The sequence below is a fragment of the Rhincodon typus genome, chromosome 6 (assembly GCF_021869965.1).
Source record: "Rhincodon typus isolate 14 chromosome 6, sRhiTyp1.1, whole genome shotgun sequence".
NCBI classification, from domain to species: domain Eukaryota; kingdom Metazoa; phylum Chordata; class Chondrichthyes; order Orectolobiformes; family Rhincodontidae; genus Rhincodon; species Rhincodon typus.
Genome location: NC_063337.1, coordinates 57,082,169 through 57,105,750, shown reverse-complemented (window position 1 = coordinate 57,105,750; position 23,582 = coordinate 57,082,169). Strand labels below are relative to the sequence as shown.

At 40.6% G+C, this 23,582-nt stretch overlaps 1 protein-coding gene across 1 annotated transcript in view; it reads right to left on the bottom strand.

Annotated features, from left to right (window-relative positions):
- Positions 1-23,426, bottom strand: part of LOC109931074 (coiled-coil domain-containing protein 81) — a 100,969-nt gene extending 77,543 nt beyond the window's left edge. The window contains exons 1-6 of the mRNA XM_048598484.1: positions 23,328-23,426; positions 8,177-8,387; positions 7,865-8,065; positions 7,526-7,587; positions 6,990-7,143; positions 5,373-5,629 (exon numbers count right to left, since the gene is read on the bottom strand). Coding sequence (XP_048454441.1) covers positions 5,373-5,629; positions 6,990-7,143; positions 7,526-7,587; positions 7,865-8,065; positions 8,177-8,201 — 699 coding nt within the window. The 5' untranslated portion in view covers positions 8,202-8,387; positions 23,328-23,426. The remainder of the gene's footprint in view (positions 1-5,372; positions 5,630-6,989; positions 7,144-7,525; positions 7,588-7,864; positions 8,066-8,176; positions 8,388-23,327) is intronic.
- Between the last annotated feature and the right edge of the window lie 156 nt (positions 23,427-23,582).

Here is a 23,582-nt window from a genome sequence, read left to right as displayed (position 1 = left end):
CTGTTTTGTTGCAGAGTGCTAACACAACAAAGCAGCTGTTATGAGTCATAAATCCAAAACAGTTATACTAGAGTGCAGGTACTGAGGTCTACGGTAAAAGGGACCACTGCACCCCATGACTCAGCCACCACCCACTTCAACACAGATAGCCTGCGACTAGTTAAGTGCCAACCCACGACTTGGCGCTTAGAGTCTCCATCAACAGGTAGATAAAATTAGTCACACCAGCCATACAAATGAAACAATACAAAGACAGAAGATGCCAGTTCTTTGATTGTCAAGATGGGCATAATCACCATGTGCATGAATCTGATAAACAACCTGCAGCTGGTTGATAATACATGTTAAGTTAGTTGGGAGCAACATTGAACATAATAGGCTGAACATTTACACAGCACCCCTACAACACCACTAGGGTCATGAGAGCAGATCTTTGAAAGTAAAACATCTGTCAGGAGAAGCAATTCAGAGGAAATATATGAACAATAATTCACTGAACTTAATAACAGAAACCCTGCAAGTGTCCTCTTTATCTGCCTCTCAACTCAAATAGGGCCAATTAACCCTCCAACACCGATCCACTGCAAAAGTAAAGGTGTGATCTGTGAAGAGCTTGGCTTAGTATCAGAGAATTTCTAAGTTAGAACATCATCACCTACTGGAGGATTTCAACTCCAGGATACAGAGTATGGCACATGCTTCTCCAGTTACATACATCATGGCCTGGGAAAGATAAATGGGACTGGATAGGGACTATTTGAGCTTTACTGCTACCATGAACTTTATGTAACTAATATATTATTTCATAACTATTCATGCTAAAACATGTTCTAGGGACATCCAAGATCAGCCATTGGCACCAGCAGGATCTGACCATCACCAAACCAGACTCTTTCAATAGCACTGTCAACATACACAGCCACCTGATTGGGCTGTGATGCAGTTCATCCCTTTGTATACACTAGGTTGAGAATGCAAACCTTGAAACTCTTTCAGAGTAGAAAAGCTGTCTTGTATCAATGTCAACAATACTGCCTACTCAGATTTAAACTAACAGCGACTCAGTTGAATAGATTCTTCCTGGCATTCACACAGAGTGAAGAACACATTTTGAGAAACCATCTATAATACCAGTACTCTCAACACATGGGAATCATGAATAGAAATTTCTGAATGATTTGAGGCTAACATCACTATCTCACCTAACTTTCTATACTACATATGAACTGTCACTAGGTACACCCAATAAAGCAATGTAGACAGGAAAAGCAATTATAAACGTATAGCAAAATTTGGAGGAAAATTTTGACAGATGTGTGACACCTGCATCATTATAGTGAACTGAACATCAATGTATGGAGAAACTATCTATTTATCATTAGGGGACCTCCTTATCATTACATTTTAGGAAACATATAATCAACATAGAGTACATAATCATTTTATTAAGATATATGCCACAAGTATAAATCAGTCATATATAAGAATATACCTTATGAAACCCCAGCACATAGATATTTGAGAATTCTGTATTATTAGATAATTGTATGTAAAAACAGGAAGGTCCCTGAACTCCTAAATCCTCACATATTTGACAAACATGATTTCAATGTATTCGAGTGCCTTCATATCAATTTACAAGTGAGAACTCTTCTTCACCTATAGTTGCTGAAATAAATATAGTTGAGAATAGTATAGCAATATATAGAGAAAACGTGTGTGTCTAACTAACAGATCTCATTACACAATGAGACAATAGGGGTGATTTTAATTTTACCCAGTGAGTGGGTATCTAGTGTATGGTCAATTAAGCCAGTTTCTTATCCACCAGTAAGAGATTTAATCAGATCTTCTGATGAGGTTGCAGGGATATCGACCTGAAGTTGCCAGGATATTGGTTACTTTAGGTGTTAACGGCACCATTGGACAAAGGTGTCTTCTTTCCTTTGTAAGGGCAGCAGTGCTCCTCCATGCCCCCAAGAAACCCTAGGCTTCTTTTTTGAGCTCTAAGGTCATTAAAAGAGAGTTGGAGGATTTCTTAGCTGGATGCTAGCAGAAGGATTCCAAGAAATGTCCTATCTTGAATAGTGGGAACACAAGAGAGAAACAAATTAACTCCTGGGAGCTATTGTGTTCCTTGCTTTTGTTCCAGCGAAAGGAAGAAAGTCTCAACTTCCTATAAAATATCGGGGAAACCTGGGTGGAAATAAGAGTGTAAATGGGGAGTATGCCGTTGAGGTTTTCAGGTTTAAAACATAATTATTTACAAACTGTACATAAAATTAAGTTAAATACACTTGCTTAACTTTTGAACAGTAAGTTTTCACTTAAATGTGAAATCTAGTATCTTTCTTTCAATTAGTAACTGAGAATGAATGTTTTTTAAACAGGTAACTCATTTCTACCAAGATGGTAACACTACATTCCACTCTCCAGATGCTGCCTCAGCTGCTAAGTGTTTCCAGCATTTTCTAATTTTTTCGTAGGTCTGACCACACTCACCTTCATTGCTTCTGGCAATCCTCCAACAACCCACTGTTGTCAAACTGTTAGATATTTTTGCAAGCCATAGGCCTGGTGTCTTATCCACCAGTAAGCGATTTAATCAGATCTTCTGATGAGGTTGCAGGGATATCGACCTGAAGTTGCCAGGATATTGGTTACTTTAGGTGTTAACAGCACCATTGGACAAAGGTGTCTTCTTTCCTTTGTAGGGGCCACTTCCCCATTCAATTTCCTTTTGGTTGGAATGGTGGATAACCTATATTTACTTATCCTAGTTATCCTCCAATCTTATAAGAGCCAGCTGATATCCCACTTGAATTCAGAGGACAACTCGAACATTAGGGATGAGGTCAAGGAGTGCAGCTAATACTACAAATAGACCCAGGATAATGAAGGCAAAATTATCAGAAAAAGGGCAGTAAATAGTTTTAGACATCTTGAGAAGTGTAGGATACAATCAAAGGGCCATCTGAAGCCAGAAATATTTACACTTAAATTGTATATTAATATACAATATTAAAATGTTACTTTGAAAATTAAAAGCCAATATTCAAATAAAGTTCAACAGTTTCTTCAACACCTTTAGGAACAAAATAAATTCAAAACTTCCTCCACAGGCACCCAATGATTGTGCAATCAGTAAGACAGATTTTTCAAAAAAACAAAGCAAAATATGTGACAAAATTTCACAATAAGTGTTGAACACAGGAGCTTAAAACTGAAAGAAAGTCAAGCAGCCTTGAGAGATAATTAGATCAAGATGGAAATGGTCTAAGACTGAAGGAGAGAGGAAAACAACAATAAAAGAGGAGAAGAAGAGGAAAGGAAGAAGGTGATAATGAGAAAAGGGAGAATGGAGGGAATGGATAGGTAGCAATGAAAAGGAAGAGAAGTATCACATGACACAGAAAACAGGCTCGTTGAGGGGACAGAGCTTTGGCAAGGTTGCAGAACATGCAGAAATACAGAAAGCCTCAGTCAATGTTGTATGCCTTAACATCACTCATAAAATAGATTTAAAGTTGCAATTATCCCTATAAGTTTGATTGTCAAATGTTTAATGTTCTGTGGTCTGCATGTTCAAGTGCACACACAATATTTTCCTCAGCGACATTAGGATCAGAACATGTCTTTCCCCACTCCTACTCCAACTCTCAGTCCTGAAGTCCTCCACTCCCCAGCTCCTGTTTTCACACTCTATTCCTACTTTTAAAATACACAGGGTCTGTTGGCACCACCAGGATTTTTGCAGCTGGCTCCCATTCCCATTTTCTGCTCACACTGAAATGTTGGGACTAACACTTGGAGAAGGAGTGAGGCTCAGAAAGCTTGTGTTTTCAAATAAATCTGTTGGACTATAACCTGTTGTGTGATTTCTGACCTTGTACACCCCAGTCCAACACCGGCACCTCTACATCATGACTTCTTCAGGAACTACCTGCACTGACCAATTTCTGCCACAAGATGGAACCCAATCAATTGAAAACCAAGCAGCCAGTGAGTGAGTATCAGAGATAGTAGGAACTGCAGATGCTGGAGAATCTGAGATAACAAGGTGTAGAGCTGGATGAACACAGCAGGCCAACCAGCATCAGAGGAGCAGGAAGGCTGACGTTTCGGGCCTAGACCCTTCTTCAGAAATGGGGGAGGGGAAGGGGGTTCTGAAATAAATAGGGAGAGAGGGGGAGGTGGATAGAAGATGGATAGAGGAGAAGATAGGTAGAGAGGAGACAGACAGTCAAAGAGGCGGGGATGGAGCCAGTAAAGGTGAGTGTAAGTGGGGAGGCAGGGAGGAGATAGGTCAGTCCAGGGAGGACGGACAGGTCAAGGGGGGGGGAAGGGGAGGGGGGAGGGGATGGGGGGTGGGGCTTGAGATGGGAGGAGGGAATAGGTGGGAGGAAGGACAGGTTAGGGAGGCGGGGACCAGCTGGCGTACAGTCTTGTTTAAGTCTATATTGACTGTTCATTACTTATTTTAAAAATTCTAGATTGTTTTGTTAATGATTGTAAGCATTTAGATATGTCAAGCATTTCAACTTATAAGGTTTTAGTTTTCTTTTTTGAGAAAAGTCCTATAATACCTAAACACATTATTTCTTCTACGTTTAATGATTTATTTTATTTTGCAAGCTTTTTCAACTAAAATGCATGGCACTGCACATGTACAGTAGAGTATTTCAACATGCACATTGGTTTTTCCAAGTTAAGAATGTCTGAAGGTGCCAAACTCCAGTTTGAACATTGATTCCTATCAGAATTTATAATTCATTTAAACTAATTCACTTAAAGTTGAACTTTGCAGGAATCCAACTACAACTTGAAATGAAGGCATACGCCTTTTAGTGTGAGGAGAATGGTGGCAAAAAAGTAAAAGTACAACAAATCAAATATTACACTACTAGATACTTAAAACAAAGAGTATAATATCATTTTTAAAAGCCCATCTGCAGTTCAGTTAAGTATATTGTCAGGCTAATGTAAATAGACTTCACTTTTGGTCTAAGTTGTACACACAACAAAACATGTAATGTTAACACTGGGGCCCAAAACTGTAAAGACATTTCATTCCCAGGACTGGCATCCTTTACCTTTAACTTTCCATTTTTTGTCCTTTTCAAAAGATTCCATACAAAGTACTATTTCAGAAAACTATTTAATTTTGTCTTACATTTTGCCTTATGCTGAAAAAAAGAAGCCATTTTATTAGCATCGAGACGATCAACATAAAACTTGAAAACGGTTTTGCTGGAGGCCACTTTTGTTTTTCGTACACTTTCTTTCTTCACTTCATAGCAACTACAAGTGTTAAACAATCACATAAAATCCCTTTTATGTTTTCTGTTTTCCAAAACATTTAGTGTACTTACATTTGAAAGGGCTTTCACTAAACTTCCACTACCATCCATAGCATTAAGAAATTCTCTATAAAACTTCATTTTGATCTTGTTATTTCGTATCGTTAGCACTCCAATATCTTTGAATGTGAAATGCACATTACGGTTACTGGCTATATAACGATACATGATCTGCAGAGTCTCTTTGACACACCCTTCAACCGTATCCCGATCATACGGGCCCTCCAGAGCCAGGAATGTAAAATTTAATTCAACAATAGGTATGTCACCTACAGAAAAATAAATGAAAAAGACTTACTAAATTTGTACAAATATTAGATAACAAAGAAATTCAGTGATAGATTTATTTGATATTCTGTGACCTCTAATCACAAACTTTGCCACCAATACAGACAATCATAGACAAGATGATAACTTGAGACTTGCGACAACATTTTAAAAGAGATTTTGCACTGCTTTACATAAAAATAGAAAAGGTGGGTATTTTTTGCTCTTCACTGTTTTCACTGACACCTATTTAAAGCTGCACACATGTACATACTAATAACTTGGTTAAGTTAAATGTCATCATCCCCAGAAATCATACATAGTATCACGTAGTTCTTTGTCAACATTTGCATTTGAAGAAATTGAGGTACTCCAAGCTAGAGCATGGAGAAAAGAGTAAATGAAGAGAACAGAAGAAAAAATTTGTAAATGTTAAAGTATAAAATCACCCTGAAGTGTTTTGTTTTGGCCCTTTCACAACTTGATTAAAATTAGGGAATTAACTGTGACTTTGTATTAAAATTACTGACCCTGATAGTGAATGATAGATCAGGAAATCTGTGATATACAGTAAAATATTCAGCTCTAACAAACTCACAACAACTTTATAATTAAAATTAACATCTTTGTTTTTAAAATCTGAACACAGAAGAAACTATTGAGCAATGCAGCATATAAATATATTGAAGTTTTATGAAGAGGCTGCCAGCATTTAACTGAAAGTGTATGAAACAAACTTGTATGATACCATAGATAACAAAGTGTGGAGCTGGAGGAACACAGATTTTCTAAAGAAGGGTCGCGGCCGGAAATGTCAGCTTTTCTGTTCCTCTGATGCTGCCTGGTCTGCTGTGTTCCTCCAACTCCACAGTTTGTTATCTCTGACTCCAACATCTGCAATTCTTGCTATCTCTGTATGATGCCATAGTTACTTATGTTTAATTTGTATTGCCACTCTTAAAAAATGTGTATTTAATATGATACACAAAAGGAGCCTTCATGTTGTATGAAAAAGAAAGAATTATGTATTTACTGCAAATGTACTTCCTGCACAGAAATAACCATTTAGCCCAAATGGTCAGTGCCGGTATTGATGTTGACACAAACCTTCTGCAATACCTCCTCACATTATCTTCGATTTCTTTCTACCTCATGCAAAATCTCGGTCCCTGTTAAATGAAGCTGGACTTCCACAGCCCGGCCGCAACCACCGCCACCACCCGCAAAACGTTCGGCCACCTGCTCACATTTTAAAGTTTTGACAAAAATAATATTGTATCACTAGCCATATGATTTAACAATTCTATCGTATATATTATTTAGCATACATTTGACCACTGATAAAATAAGATAACTTATTACCAGAAACGTGTTGTTTTGTGTAGGATAATCCATGGATCTGCACGAATTTTTCAGACATCACAAATACTGGCCTCTGAATTAAAATTAACTTACGGCCGACATCCAGTCTTTGCTGTGAAAATGTAAAGGTCCCCAAGCCTGAGATATGTACTCCCTGAAGTACAGGATATAAAAGAAATGTATACGCTTAAACGTGATTTTGTTACTAATTGCGAATACATTTTTTTCATTCAAATACTGTTAAAGTTCCGTAGTTTTCTGATACGTTATGATTTGGAAAGTTATTACGGCATTATGCCATAACGTTTACTTATATATTTGCAAATTTTACTTTAGCCAACAATGTGTTTAAATCGGAAGGAAACATAAACCGAAGTACTGTCAGTTTTCTGTATTAATTCTTCTGACTAGCAATGAAAACAGAATACATTGCTTTTTCAAAGATGGAATTTTAGCGCCTGGCTTGCGTCCCCTTCCATTATCAAGTTTACTGTGCGACTTTGGTGTCTGCTTTCCCAACGAATGGTGCTCTTTACCTTCTGGAGAGACATGTGGCGATCTACGAAAGCAGAAACATTTGCCCATATGTTGACAATGTCTGGTGAGAAAACAAGGGGTGAAAATAACTAGTGAAACAAATTCACAGGTGAAGACAGCTGACGTTTCTAGAATTCTGCCGACCCATAATATTCTAAATACTAAAATATTATAAAAACAAGATAAACACCCCGATTATGCCCCACTCACTCCAGAAAGGTAAATTAATTCGTTTCAAGTGCAACAATTAGTGTGTTCGTGGAACGGATGTCAGTAAAAAAAGCCGGGGACTCAGCGACTCATCACTTTAATTAAAATGTTATTAAACAGATTTTTACCGCCTTCCGTTAGGTTGGATAGTGTTAGGAAGCAGTTTCTACCGATTTCTACGATGGCGTACTGTATGATGTCCAACATTGCTGCTTGATTGATGTGATATTGCCCCGGAGTCGTTGCTTTCTCCCACTCCCTCAGCAGAGACGGACTTGCAGCGCCGTTGCTAAGACGCGACCGGCGACCTTTCACCCCGACTCGGTTACCTAGTGTGACGTTATCGTGTCAGCGGCGGGCCGGGGGGCGGAACTCTCGCGCGCGGCCATGGAACGCTCCGGGACATAGACAATTTGAGCCGTGTGCGGCCCACATCTCACCCTTTGAACTTGCCGCCACCACCATTGGCGGGCCGTCACTGCAACATCAACCAATAGAAATTCTTCGACCAGCTGGTCGTTGTCGTACCAGACTGGCAGGGATTTCAGGACAACATGGAGAGACGAAAGAGGCTCCTCCCAAGTTGTTTTCTCAGTGTCCGAGGCCAAGCCAGTCTATACCCACTTAAAAAAAACGAAAGAATTGCAGAATCTGGAAATCGGAAACAAAAACAAAAATTACTGGAAAAACTCGAGTAGCATCTGTGGAGAGAAATCAGAGTTAACGTTTCGGGTCCAGTCACTGTTTCGGTCTATTCTCGCCTTTGGGACTATATTTTATTTAGAGAAAAGCTTATCCTGGAAGATTGCTTATTTCAATTGTCTGAGGATTGGCTGATAGTGTCCCTGTCTCAGCTCTCCTCCCTCTGAAATCCACACCCATGCCTTTATTAGCTGTAGGCTTGACGTCGCACTTCTGTACAGCCTCTCATTTCCCATCTTCAGTAAACGAGAGATCTCCAGGGTTCAGCTGTCCAGGTTCATACTTTCACCAAGTATCATTCATCTAACTCTAGCTATGTTGGCTCCCAGTTAAGAAATACTTCAATGTTAAGGTTATCAGCCTGTTTTCCTCAAATCCTCTCCAAATCTCCTGCCCTTCATCTTAAAATTATGCACCCTTGTTACTGACTCTTCAACTAAGAGGAACAGCTGCTTTCTATCCAAGCCCGGTCAGCGTCCACATGGAATATTGTGAACAGATCTGGCACCACACCTTAGGAAGGAGGACACACTGGCCTTTGGGGGAGTACGAAACAGGTTTATAAGAATGATAACTGGACTTCAGGGGTTAGGTTATTGAGAAGAAGTCATACAAATTAGGCCTGTTTTCTTTAGCATTCTTCAAGATATTAATAGGAAAAGACAGGGAAGATAAAGTCAAACTATTTCCATTTGGAGATTTCTGCAACAAGGGGGTATTGTCTGAGAACTAGGGCATCTTTACACACAAAGGGTGGTAGATAGTTGGAAGTCTCTTCCTCAAATGACAGTGGATACTAGATCAACTGTTAATTTTAAATCTGAGATACAAAAATTTCTGTTAAGCAAAGGTGTTCAGGATCATGGTCAAAAGCAGGTACATGGAGTCAGGCCACAGATTAGCCCTAATCTCATTGAATGGTGAAACAAGCTTGAAGGGCTACTTGTCTTCCTATATCCTGGTGAATCTCTTCTGCATTGAACCCTGACCAGTGCAATCACATCTTTGACTGTGGTCTCAACAAGGCTGCAGCTAGACATCCCTTCCCCCGTACTCGAATCTTCTCACTAAGAAGCCAACATTATTTGCCTTCTTCATCAGCTGCCACCCCTGCATGCTTACTTTCAGCTAGTTGTTTTGTGCACCTCCCTGTTTTCCTAATCTTCTTCATACAAATAATCTGCCTTCCTTTCCTTTCCTACCAATGTGAATAACTTCACATTTATCTACATCATACCTCATCTGTCATGTATTTGCTTACTCATCTTGTCCAAATCACACTGAAGCATTTCTGCAAGCTCCTCACAGTTCACCCTCCTATCCAGCTTTGTGTTTTCTGCAAACAGATATTCTATTCAGTTCCCTCATCTAAATCATTAATATATATTACAAATTGCTGGGGTCCAAGCACTGAACCCTGAGGTATTCCATTAATCACTGCCTATCACTCAGAAAAAAGACCTATTTATTCCTACTGTTTGTTTCCTGTCTGCCAACTAGTTCTCTATCCATGTGTGTTCATATTCAGAGAAGGATGCACTTATCCAAGAAACACTAAGTTAGCACACATTTAAAATAAATAAAGACAAATGGTAGGCCGGCCTTTACTGCAAGGGGATGGAGTACAAAAATAAAGAACTCGTGTCAAAACTGTAGAGGATTTTGGTGACACTATACTGCAGTACTGTGCACTGTTTTGGTCTCCATTTTTAGGGAAGGATATCTTGCCTTGGAGGTGGTACGGTGAAGGTTCAGTAGTTTGGTTTCATGGTTCATATATTTGTGTTTTGACAAGATGCTGAGTAAATGGAAGAGATGGTATTGTGGTAATGTCACGGGATAAGTAATTTGGAGTCCAAAACTAATGCTTTCAGTACACAAATGTGATGTGGCTTCCTTAGGGTAAAACACCACTACCAATATGATATGGCCTCAGTGATTCCTGATAAGTTAACCCACATAGCAGATACCATGAAGAATGTGTTCTTGTTAAGGCAGATTTCATGACATTTGTTAACAGTTTATGTACAGGGTATCCTCACCTAAAGTTGGGGCTGCATTGCTGAAAATTGCAACATTAAGACTTTAAGGGGAATGTTGGTTCCCATAGTAATTAACATTAAAGCAGGAGTTAGCTCCCATAGGGTTTTCCTTAGCAGAGAAAAAAAAATATTGTGCCTATACACCAAGTTGAAATGCATATTTTAAATAATTAAATTTCTACATTAACCAATGTTCTTTTGACCAAATTAAAATAAATTTTAAAATGTCTGCATAGAATAAAATATCCCATTCAAGATGGTGCCAATGCCAGGCAACTCCTTGCGAGCTCCTGACAGATTGTATTCAACATTTCTTATAACCATTCTGCACTTTTAAACCTAAATTCTAAGTCTGTAAAAGTTACTAATAATGTTCTTTTAGATCTACTTACAGGTCTGAAGATCCTATGAACGTCCAAACCAAAGTACTATTGATGCTGGATTCTCAGGCCCAGGGCAAACCTACCGGCTTCCTGCAAGACTCATCAGGACACCCAGAACCAAGGTCTGAACCCTGACCCCGCAGCAACCTGACCCCATTTGTGACCCAACCTGTCCCGGAACGAAACCAGCCCTGACAATGACTCGGCCCCGAGAAGGGCCGACCAGCCCAGGACCTAATCCTGGACCCACAGCAACACAAGCCCGAGGAGGCCTGACCAGCTCAGGCCCAGTCCTTGATCCCACAGCTACTTGACCTTATAGAGGCCTGGCCCAACCCGTACCAACTCACATACCTTCTGGAGCAACAGACTTGCACCACCAACTCCATGAACCATCCAGTTGCAGGAAACCTACAAAAAAACAGGGAAGACACCCTGGCCTACAGGTGAGACTGAAACTACACGGCTTCAAGGCCTCCCTCCCCACCATACTCCCAAACATCTGAAAACAAAATGGATGAATTCAGATCTAGACTTAACTTCCAGGGGGAACTAAGAGACTGCGGTGTGCTCTGTCTTACGGAGACATGACTCACTCCTGCTTTACCTGACTATCCCATGCAAGCTGAGGGGTTCTCCATTCATTGCGTGGACTGCATGATGTCCTCGGGTAAGGCAAAGGGAGGAGGCGTGTGCTTCCTAATCAATACCTCCTGGTGCTCAGAGGTAGCGACCCTGGTGAGTTACTACTCCCTGGACCTAGATACCTTACAGTGAAATGCCAACCCTACTACCTGCCACATGAGTTCACCTCTGCAGTCCTGACAGCAGTCTACATACCACCCCCGGCAGATGTGAAAAATTTACACTGCTACAAATGCTCTGGAGATGAAATTCCCCAAGGTCTTATTCATCATGGCCAGCGACTTCAACCAGGCCAACCTCAAGAGGGTGCTACCAAAATACAACCAACACGTCTCCCGCTCCATTTGGACTGAACATCCTGGACCATTGCGACACAACTATCAAAGATACCTACCGCTCCATTTCCATACACGCTTCAGAAAATCAGATCACAAATGTTGTGTTCTTCCTCCCAGCTTACAAGCAGAAGCTGAAATGGAAGTATCCTTCACAGAAAGTAGCATAATGCTGGTGTGAGGCAGCAGAAGAGCTTCTTCTGGACTGGTTGGAATTGGTGGACTGGACCATATTCAAGTACTCAGCAGACAACCTAAGCCACCACCTTCATGGATTCATTAACAAGCGCGTGGAGGACTATGTGCCAGTCAATCTGAGTGTTCCCCAATCGGAAACCTTGGATGAACTAGGAAATCCACTGCCTACTGAAGACCAGGCAAGCAGCACGGAAATCGGACGACCCAGACCTGTGCAGAAAATCCAGAAAAGACCTCCGCAAAGCCAGAGATGCCAAGAGGCAGTATCAGGCCAAGTTAAAGGCCCAAACCAAACATATGGACATCTTCCATCTGTGGCGAGGCCCACACAACGTAACAGGATACAAATTGAAGCAGAGCAAGATAGCAGACATCCCCCCCAGTGTGCTCAGTGTTTTCTATGATTGGTTCAAGCAGAATTCCAGCAGCGTGGAGTCACCTGTCTTGACAGCCCTGGATGCACCTGTTCCCTCTGTCACCATTGCAGATGTCAGATCAGTCTGAGAGGGAACCCAAGGAAAACAATAGGCCCAGATGGACTCCCCAGTCATGCACTTAGATTCTGTGCAGACCAGCTGGTGGAGGTATTCACTGACATCTTCAACCTCTCCCTCCTACAAGCCCCATCTGTTTCAAGAAGACTACTGTCATCCCAGTACCTAAGAAAGCACATGCAACGTGCCTTAATGACCCATTAAGCCAGTGGTTTTGATCTCCACAATCATAAAGTACTTTGGCAGGCTGGTCATGGCCCACATCAACTCCAGCCTCCCAGCCTGCCTCAATCCCCTGCAAATTGCCTACCAACAAAACAGGTCTACAGCAGACACCATTTCCCTAGCCCTACACTCATCCCTGGAACATCTGGAATAACAAGGTCATTTATGTCAGACTCCTATTCACTGACTACAGCTCCGCCTTCAACACAATAATCTCCTCCAGACTAATCTCAAAACTCCGAGACCTTGGTCTCGGCTATACCCTCTGCAACTGGATCCTTAGCTCCCTGGCCCACAGACTACAATCAGTGAAGATCGACAACTGCACCTCCTCCACAATAACCCTCAACACTGGAGCCCCCCAAGGATGCATTCTCAGCACTCTATTGTACTCCCTGTACACCCACAACTGTGTAGCCAAACTCTGAATGATTGCCACCTACAAGTTTGCTGACAACACCATTGTGGTAGGATGGATATCAAACAACAATGAGTCAGAATACAGAAAGAACATAGAAGATTTGGTGTCAATGATAACAATGTTGGTAAAACAGAAGAACTGATCGTTGACTTTAGGAAGAAAGGAGGAGGACATGCCCACATCTACATCAACAGAGACGAGGTGGAGAGGATCGAAAGCATCAAGTTCCCAGGAGTGACGATCGCCAACAACCTCTCCTGGACTTCCCACGTAGATGTGACAGTCAAGAAGGCACAACAAGGCATCTTCTTCTTCAGGCGGCTTAGGAAATTTGGTGTCCATAAGAACCCTCACCAACCTTTACAAATGCACCATAGAAATCATACTACCCGTGTGCAAAACGGCCTGGTATGGCAACTGCTCAGTCCAGGACCATAACAAACTACAGTAGGTGTGCACAGCCCAGACCATTACGGAAGCCACCTCCCATCCACAGACTCCATTTATATTTCTCGTTGCTACGGAAAGACTGCCAACATCATCAAAAACCCTTCCCACCACAGTAATGCTCTCCTACAATCTCTTCCATCAGGAAGAAGATACAGAAGCTTGGATACATACGCCAACAGGTTCAAGAACAGCTTCTTCCCTGTCGTTATTAGACTGCTGAATGGACTGTCTAACTTCAAATAATGTTGCTAATGTTGATCTAGCTTTGCGTACCCCCTGTGCAGTTGTAACCTACATGCCTTGGTCTGTCTAAACACCCTATGATCTGCCTGTACTACTTGCTTAGGTGCACATGCCTACAATAAATCAATTTTAAGACAGCGGCCGAGTAGCATGGCAGTGTGTGCGCTCTTGCCAAGGGCTCATCCACTCCTGCGTGTTTCTTTTTTCTTTCATTTCTTTCGTTTTTCTTTGGAGCATTTTGCAGTGGGTTAGTCAACAAAATTAGCGTAGCAGCTAGAGCTCGCCATGTGTGGAATGGCGGCTTCTCAGTGGTCAGAGGTGGTTGCAGACGTGGCTCCTCACGGCAATGAGGCAACAGTGGCGGGGCAGCAGCAGAAATCTCCTCCTGGCATTCGGGGCTGACAGTGGCAAAGCTCCTCCAGTAATCACAGGCAGCGGCAGCGGCGTACTTTTCAAGGCGGTGGCACAGATAAGGTGACATCTCAGAGGAGGGCAGCCAGAGCGGATTCTTGGCAAGATGGCAGTGGTGGCCTTATCTGGCAGTGGAGCCACGGATTCCTGGTTGCAGTAGGCCCAGAGTGGGGGCTCATGGCTATGGCGACGCCACGGCTGCAGTGGCAGCAGCACGGTATGCTCGGACCTGGGACTCCTGGCATCAAGGTGGCAGTGGAGTAAGGATTCCTGGCTGTGCAGTAAGTCAGCATGGGACCCAGCATCGGTGGCAGAGAGGTGGGCTCAGCAGTGGAGAGATGGCACCTAATGAAGGGTGACTCCAATTTTGGTGGGTCTGGCACATGCAGCAGCAAGGCAGTGGTGGAGGAGGGGTGGTGGCATAGGTGTTGTTGGTGAGCTGGCTCAGGGGTCTGGACTGTCAGTTATATCTTTTATCCATTTTGTTCTTAATCTATTCTTTTTCAGTTATATCATTTATCCCTTTTATTCTTAAACTATTCTCTTTCAGTTATTATCCTTTTTATAATTAAGCTATTCAAAATGGCGCTAGATTGTGGTGACTTGAAGCTTTTCACTATATTTTATGCATTATTCACCATAAATTGCAAGGGGCAATAAATAAATCATCATCAAATGAAACATTTTACTTAGAGTATCGTCTCCAGTCGCCCAGGGTCGAGGGTTAGACTCCTGAGCTCTGAAGTCACCTGTTGTTGTAAGCTGGAGGCTGGCTACGAGGAGCAGTTCCATCATGGCCAGGCTTGTCCTGGGATGGTGGCTGTGGGCAAGTTGCAGCTCCAGCAGATGGGCGGGGCTTGATGAGTGGGAAGTCCCTGTTGAAGATCTGCGTCCTCGTGCATCACAGCAAGAGGCCACATGTTGGAAGAAGGGATAGGTTGCCCCAAAGTGAGCCATTATTGTGTCAGATTACATATATTTGCAATAACACATAATATGTTACCTCACAATGCTCAATGAGATTACTAGTCCTAATATCTTAGTGTTAAAGCTAAACAATACTAAATAGAGTAACTTTAAATGCAGATACCAAATACAGTTTGCATTCTTTGCTTATATGGGTTACCGTTACCTTATATACAAAGGTCTCTAGTTGACTAACTAGCTGACTACTTATTTGACAATGTAAGACAAGATCCTTTACTATAGAGCAGGAGGTCATCTAATGGTCTTAAAGGTTTAGTGTCTTTCTGAGATCTGTGCAATAATAGTGTCCCTCTTGTTCCTTTTAAAGAATGAGAACCTATTTCTGATAAATATTTACATGGATGCATATAAATACATTATCTCTGCACATTAGGATAATACATACAATACAACCAGATCTATTTCTTATACAGTTATCATGATTCGACTGCGTAACTTTATTCTACAGTGTGCTGTCATTATGAATGGATGTGTATTTTTCATTTGAGATGTATAGTTGCTGTTGGTGTGATGCTTTCAGTCTCAGGGTCAACAACTTGCATTATAGACAGTTGATGGTGTATAACACAGGTTTTGTTTGTCATGGAATTTGACAAATGTTTGTGACAACATCATATGAGTGAACTGGACACAATGCATAGTATCTTTCCACAAACCTATGTATTTGTTAAAAGATCTTGAACACTGATGCTTTATCCATGTTCAAATTAGGATATCTATCTGTATACTTGTCAATCATGCTATTGTACCATTTTTATCATGTACATGCAGTCATGTGGCCAGATTGTGAGATACAAGGATTGTGTGAATTAGTGTTCCAGAAAGGAGAGCTTCTAGTGAAGGTAAATCATTACCTTGAGAAGTAGCATAGAGATTTAACATGGCTAACTGAAAATTTTGGCCTGTTATTTTACACTGGATGATCATGATTTTCACCAATGCACACTGTAAAAACATTGGACTGACAGTAGTGAGAAGAGGCTGTGTATTCAAAGACCCACTTCCTGCACACTTTGGAAGGGTGAATTATGTTGCCTGTTGTCAAACATGGTTTGTTAAGAAACACCAAACATCTTGAATTATGGCTGTTAACATAACCACTGATATCGTGCTGGTGGTGCATTTGCTTTGTCTGTCTTTGACTATTCACCAAAATAGGCAGTCACCAGCATGAGTCATTAGACATAGAAAGTATCAATTTTGATTTTTTACCATAGCTCAGGAGGAATTTTGTGTGGTATGTTTCACATGGCTTGTCCAGTTCTGGTCATCCAGTTATAGGAAGGATATTTTTAAGCTTGAGAGAGTTCAGGAGAAATTTACAAGAATGTTGCTGGATATGAAAGTTTTGAGTTATAAAGAAAGGCTGGGACTTCTTTCACTGGAGCATAGGAGGTTGAGAGGCAACCTGATAGAAGTTTATAAAATAGTAAGGGTATAATGAGTTAATGGTAGTTGTCTTTTCCCTCGGTGGTAGATTAAGACTAGGGGACACATTTTTAAGGTAAGAGGAGAGAGATTTAAAAAAAAAACACAAGGGACAATTTTCTTTTTACACAGGGTGGTTCGTGTGTGGAATGAACTTCCTGAGGAAGTGGTGGATGTGGATACAATTGCAGTGTTTAAAAGACATTTGGATAAGTAAATGAATAAGAAAGATTTGGAGGGATATGAGCCAGGCACAGGCAGGTGGGAGTAGCTTAGTTTGGGATAATATTCTGTGAACTTGTTGGACAGAAGGGTCTCCTTCCATGCTGTATGACTGTCTGACTTGATCAGTTGATCAAGGTCCATATTCACATGTGGCCAACAGATAGTTTATTGTGCAAATTCTTGCTTATTTCTGCATCTATGTGACCTTTGTTTATATGCAGCTGGTGGAATTTGATTTCTCTTCATAAATCTGGCCGCTATGTGACTCCAAACCTACAATGGAGTTGACTCCTAACTGTCCCATGAAATTAGGGATAAGCAGCACATCTTGGCTTTGTCAACAGCATCATAAAAAAAAAGGACTAAGCTGTCGATAGGTTAGAAGAATGAAAGATGATCTCATTGAAAATTACAACATTCTGAAAGGTTTGACAACTCAGACTGAAAGGTTGCTTTCCATACCTTAAATACAGCGTAAGTGTAAAGGAGATATCCAGAACAAAGGGGGAATGAAGCTTTGGAATAGGAGCTGATCATTTAGGATTGAGAGAAGAAGGAGGAATTTCCTCAGTGGATTGCAAATCATTGGAACTGTCAACCCAGAATCATGATTGAGCAATAGATTTAGCTCACAGGGAACCAAGGAATATTGCGTATGGGCCATAAAGAAGAGTTGATACAGATTAGTCAAGATGAAGTTCAATGGTGAAGCAGGACCAAAAGACTGTACAGTCCACCCCAGTTCCTATTTATGTTGCCTCTGGATCCAAGATCAATCACTGTAAAGCTCTAGTTTCAGGTTACCAAATCTTCTTCCACTTAAAAATTCCTCCATATTTACTAGATCAAATTGTTATAAACTTGATAATCTGATTTAAATCTGTTCTGAACATTTCTTCTTCAATTTCAAACAGCCTACTTCTGCTTCCTATGTCTTATGGTCTTATATTACAAAAAGGAAGTTTTTTGCTAAGCTTCTCCAAGCTGTAGCAAGGCCTTGTGTGGAATATTGTTTTTTTTTAAAAAAGGACTACATTTTTTAGAACAGATATAACGGTCCTAGAAAAAACATGTTTACTCGAATGAAACCAGGGATGTGGGACTTCAAACGTGAAATAATTGTAACAAAATATAGGCATAGCAGAAGTAGGTCATTCAATCCAGGTATTCGGCTCCACTATTCAATAAAGCTGATTTGATCATCCTCAATTCTATTTTCCTGCATTTTCCCTGTAACCCTCGATTCCCTTATGATTAAAAATCTGTCTATATCAGCCTCAAATATAGTTAATGACCCAGCTTCTATAACCCTCTATGGTAAAGGACTCTAGAGGCTTACTACCCTCAGAAGAAATTCCTTCTCATATGTTTAACGTTTTTGAGAAGATTTGAAGCTCGGGTTGTGGATGTGGTTGTAGACTTGCTCGCTGAGCCAGTGTGTTTGACTGCAGACATTTCATCACCCTGCTAGGTAACATCGTCAGTGCAGCTCCAGTGAAACATTGGTGTTCTATCCCGCTTATTACTTATATGCCTCAGTTTGCTGGGATGGTTGGCATTACTTCTGATTCTGTTTTTTCTGTGGTTTATATATCATGTCCAGTTCAATGTGTTTGTTGATGGAGTTCCAGTTGGAATGCCAGGTCTCCAGAATTCCCTGGCATATCTCTGTTTGGCTCATGCTATTATGGATATGTTGACCCACTCGAATTCATGTCCTTCTCTGTCCATATTTATTGAGACCAGTGAGAATTGGTCATGTCTCTTGGTGGCTAGTTGGTGTTCGCACATCCTTATTGTTGGTTTTCTTCCAGTTAGGCCTATGTAATGCTTTTCACAGTCCTTGCTCGGTGTTTGATATATTGTGTTAGTTTTATTGGTTGTGGGTGAGGGATCCTTTACATTTGTCAGTAGTTGTCACAGGGTGGTTGTTGGTTTGTGGGCTACCCTGATATCTAGGAGTCTGAGTAGTCTTTTGGTCATCTCAGATGTACTGTAGGGTGACTAGTGTGACTAGCTGTGTTGTGTCTGTCACGAAGGTAACGGCGGATTGTGTTTTTTGAGTAACCATTCCTTTTAAAAACTCATAGAAGTGCTCCTGTTCTGCTTTGCACAATTCCAGATGGCAGCAGTGTGTTGTGGCCCATTTGAATAATGTCCTGCTGCAGCTCCATTTATGGGTGTTGGCTGGCTGGAGTTCTCCATTGTTGTTACGTTCTACCATTATGTCTAGGAAGGGTAGCCTGTTATTGTTCTCTTCTTTAGTGAATTTTGTTCTGGTGAGGTTTTTGTGTGTTGGTGGGTTTTTTCTAGTCTTGTGCATTTGATAATCACACAGGTGTCATCTACACAGCAGACCCAGAGTTTGGGTTGTATAGTGGGGAGTGCTGTTCATTCTAACCTTTGCATTACCACTTCTGCAATCAGTCCTGATATTGGGGATCTAGCTGGTGTCCCATTGATTTGTTTGAATATACGGTCATTGAAGGTGAAGTGGGTTGTGAGGCACAGATCCAGCAGTTTCAGGATGCTGTCCTTGTTGATGCTGTTGGTGTTGTGGGGTGTGTGCCTTCCTGATTCATCCAGCAGTGTGGTAATTGTCACTTTGGCTTGGTTGATTTTTATGGATGTAAATAGCACTGTTACATCAAAGGACATCATTATTTCGTCCTTTTCTATTCTGGTGTCCTTGATGATGTTGAGGAATTCTTGCGAGGAGTGGATGGAGTGGGTAGTGTTGTCAACTACATATTTCAGCAACACCTACTGATGAACGTAAAGGAGTTCATACCCACAACCAATAAAACTAACGTAATATACAAAATACCATGCAAGGACTGTGAAAAACATTATATAGGCCAAACTGGAAGAAAACCAGCAATAAAAGGATACACGAACACCAACTAGCCACCATGAAACACGACCAATTCTCACTCGTCTCAATACACAATGGACAAAGGAGGACACTAATTCGACTGGGACAACACATCCATAATAGCACGAGCCAAACAGAGATACGCTGGGAAATTCCTGGAGGCCTGGCATTCCAACTGGAACTCCACCAACAAACACATTGAACTGGACATGATATATAACCGACTGAAAAACAAAACTAGGAGTAATACCAACCACCCCAGCAAACTGAGGCATATAAATAACAAGTGGGACAGAATACCAACGCTTCACTGGAGGCACATTGACAATGTTACCTAGCAGGGTGATGAAACGTCTGCAATCAAACACACCAGCTCAGCGAGCAAGTCTACAAACCACTTCACATGTCTTATATGGGCAACCCTTTATTATAAAATGATGCCCTCTGCTCTTACACTCTTCCTCAGGAGAGTAAATACTACTTAAATGACTTGATGGTTCTTGTCTCTGCCACCCTTTCAGGCAGATAAACAGCCTACGCAAAAAATTGTTTCCTAAAAAGTTAATGGGAACTTTCTGAAAACAAGATTGTCACTTATTTTTGAGGAAGTTGAAGGTAGGGCAAAGACAGAGGTGAAAATAGACAGTTCTAAAGATAGTAGGAACTGCAGATGCTGGAGAATCTGAGATAACAAGGTGTAGAGCTGGATGAACACAACACAACACAACCCTTCGAAGGTCTAGGCCCGAAACGTCAGCCTTCCTGCTCCTATGATGCTGCTTGGCCTGCTGTGTTCATCCAGCTCTACACCTTGTTATCTCACTTTGCTCTAGACATTGGTCAAATCTCATCCAGGTATGTAAGCAGTAAGGGGAAAATCATGTGAGGTGCACAAAATGTTTACGTACCTCTTACACAGGGATCTACTAAATTCTGGCTACTTCTAAGGCTAAAGACAAACATAAGAAAGGATCCAGCTGTTCTCATGCATTTTGGAACCAATAGCACTAGGAAAAGTAGCAACTATTTGCAAAGTCTGCACGAGATGTAATTGCATCCCTGAAAATCACAACTAAGTGAAATGACAAAATAAATCACTGATTCCCACAAGAATCAATACTAAGCCACAGTTAAGTTCCATTGGTCATTTCAAGCCCAGAAAAGGATAAGTTTAAATACTGTACTGTGCATTCCTAGCTGTAATAAAATGTAAACTAAAATACCACACTACATAGAAAAGAAATACAGTATCATATTGAAAAATGCACTTTCAATATTTTCAGACAGACCAGGCTCGATCCAGTGGCAGAAGTTGGTCAGTACTGTTAGTCTACTGACCAACTTGGAAATTAAGAGCTCATTATGTTGGGGGTACCAAGCTGGCATGAATAGAAAATTGACTGGCTAACAGGAAGCAGACAATATGAATACATAGGCTGCCAGGATGTCATAAATGGTGCGTCAGGGTAATTGCTGAGGCCTCAACTCTTTACAATTTATATAAAAATGACTTGGTTAAAGGAACAAAAAGGTATGGTAGCTAAATTTACTGAAGACACAAGAATAGGTAGCAAAGGTGAGTTATGTAAAGGACTTACGAAACAAATAGATTGGTTAAGTGAATGGGCAAAGATCTAGGAAATGGAGTATAATGTGGGAAAATGTGAAATTGTCCATTCTGGCAGAAATATTTTTTAAAAATCTAAATGGCGACAGGTTGCAGAGCTCTGAAATAGAAATATCTGGGTGTCCCACTGCATGAATCACAGTAGTATGCAGGTACAACAAGTAATCAGGAAAGGTAATAGAATGTTATGTTTTTTTGTAAGGGAACTGAAAGCAAGAATAGGGATGCTGTGCTTCACTTATACAGGGCATTGATGAGAGCACGTCTGGAGTACAGGTCACTGTACTTATGGAAGGATGTTAATATGCTGGAAGCATTTTAAAGGTTTATGAGACTAATAGCTGGAATGAGCCAACTGCCTTATGAGGAAGGATTCAACAGGCTAGGCCTGTATCTTTTGGAGTTCAGAAGGTTCATAGGAGACTTAATTGAAACAAACAAGATCCTGGTGAGGAAATTTGATGAGATGCATGTAGAAAAGATGTTTTCTCTTGTGGGAGACTCTGAAAGTACAGGTAGTAGTTTAAAAAGAACTGCAGTTGCTGTAAATCAGGAACAGAAACAGAAGTTCCTGGAAAAGCTCAGCACACCTGGCAGCATTTGTGAAGAAAATCCAGAGTTAACGTTTCAGATCAGGTGACTCTTTACTGCCAGACCTGCTGAGCCTTTCCAGCAACTTCTGTTTTTGTTCCTGATTTACAGCATCTGCAGTTCTTTCGATTTTTATATAATCTTTGTATGTTCTGCACCAATGTTCTATTATTAGAGTATTTGAGGATTGTATTATGGCACTACTAATATAGCGTTGGCCATCAATCTTTCATTATAAGAGTGAAATGTTGTAATACTTTCCAGGAGATTCAATCTCTAGCAAGGAATGCAGACTAGGTATATGATTAATCATTCAAGTGCTACAGATAATTTGTGATTGCACTGCTGCAACTATTAGCATAACCCAACACCAATGGTCTCAATTTAACATTTAAAAGTAAAATTCAAATTGATAATAACTGGAGAGTTATGCTTCTGGAACAGTGCAAATGTCTATCACTAGGACCAAATCTCAAAAGGTAAATTAATATTGCTTTTCTTTCCTGAAAACTTACTTCTATACTGCACTTTCAAGCTTTCATGCCCATGTACCTCTAGTGAATTGTGAAGTTAAAAAGGAGAAAAGTATTTACATGTTAATAACTTTTTGAATCACGTTATTAATTTTCAGTTTGTTTGGATATAATGGTCCATGTAAACTCTCCATATACAGATCAGTTGCAAAAGATTCTCTTTATATTCTGCCAAAAGGTGGAAGAGTTTTGGAAGCTTTTCAACTTGTGTGAAGGCTGAATTAAATGACATCTGCAGTCCCTTCCGGGGACATTAAGCTTCTAATTTTAGACGAGCAATTAGTCGACACTATTTGAGATCCACATTAAGCAGTGATTATTCTTTTTATGGACTGTATAAACATTTCTTTCCGAGTGTTCAACTAAGGCTACATTACTCCACCTACATGACTCTTTCCTTTACAATTTATCCATTTCCCATTTCAGTAATGCATTCTAAATACTTAGCTTTTCCCTCGTGGCATTTCTTTCCCATTCTTCAGCATTTAACCTTGCAGGAAGCTCCAGGTATATGCAATGATATCTGAACTAGATATTTTCTATGTTATTGCTCATCTGCCTATTCCTTTCTGCTTAAAGACTCAGTGCTCAATAAAATATCCTGGGCCACTGCAAAACTACTTCTACGTATATGAAATTTATGACATGTCAAAGACACCATTTACTAGTCATATATTTACATTCACATTCTATTTTGGGCAGTTTATCAATATGAAACTACACAAGTCACATAGCATCTATGGAGAGAAAATCTTAGTTTATAAAAAGTCATTGACCTGTAAGGTTAATTCCATTTCTTGCTCCAGAAATTTCCAACATCTTCAGTATGTTGCTCTGTAGTCCTGACTCAAAGCAATGTGTTGAAACAATTATCTTTGATGCTGAAGTTAGGAACAAAATGTTGGCTAAGATGCATAGACAATATACATGATTCCTGTACACATTTTAAGCAGTAGAAATGTCTGCAGCCCAATTTTTCCATTCACAGTCTTCTGGAACTTCAGTCAGATCTTATAACAAGACAGGGTTAT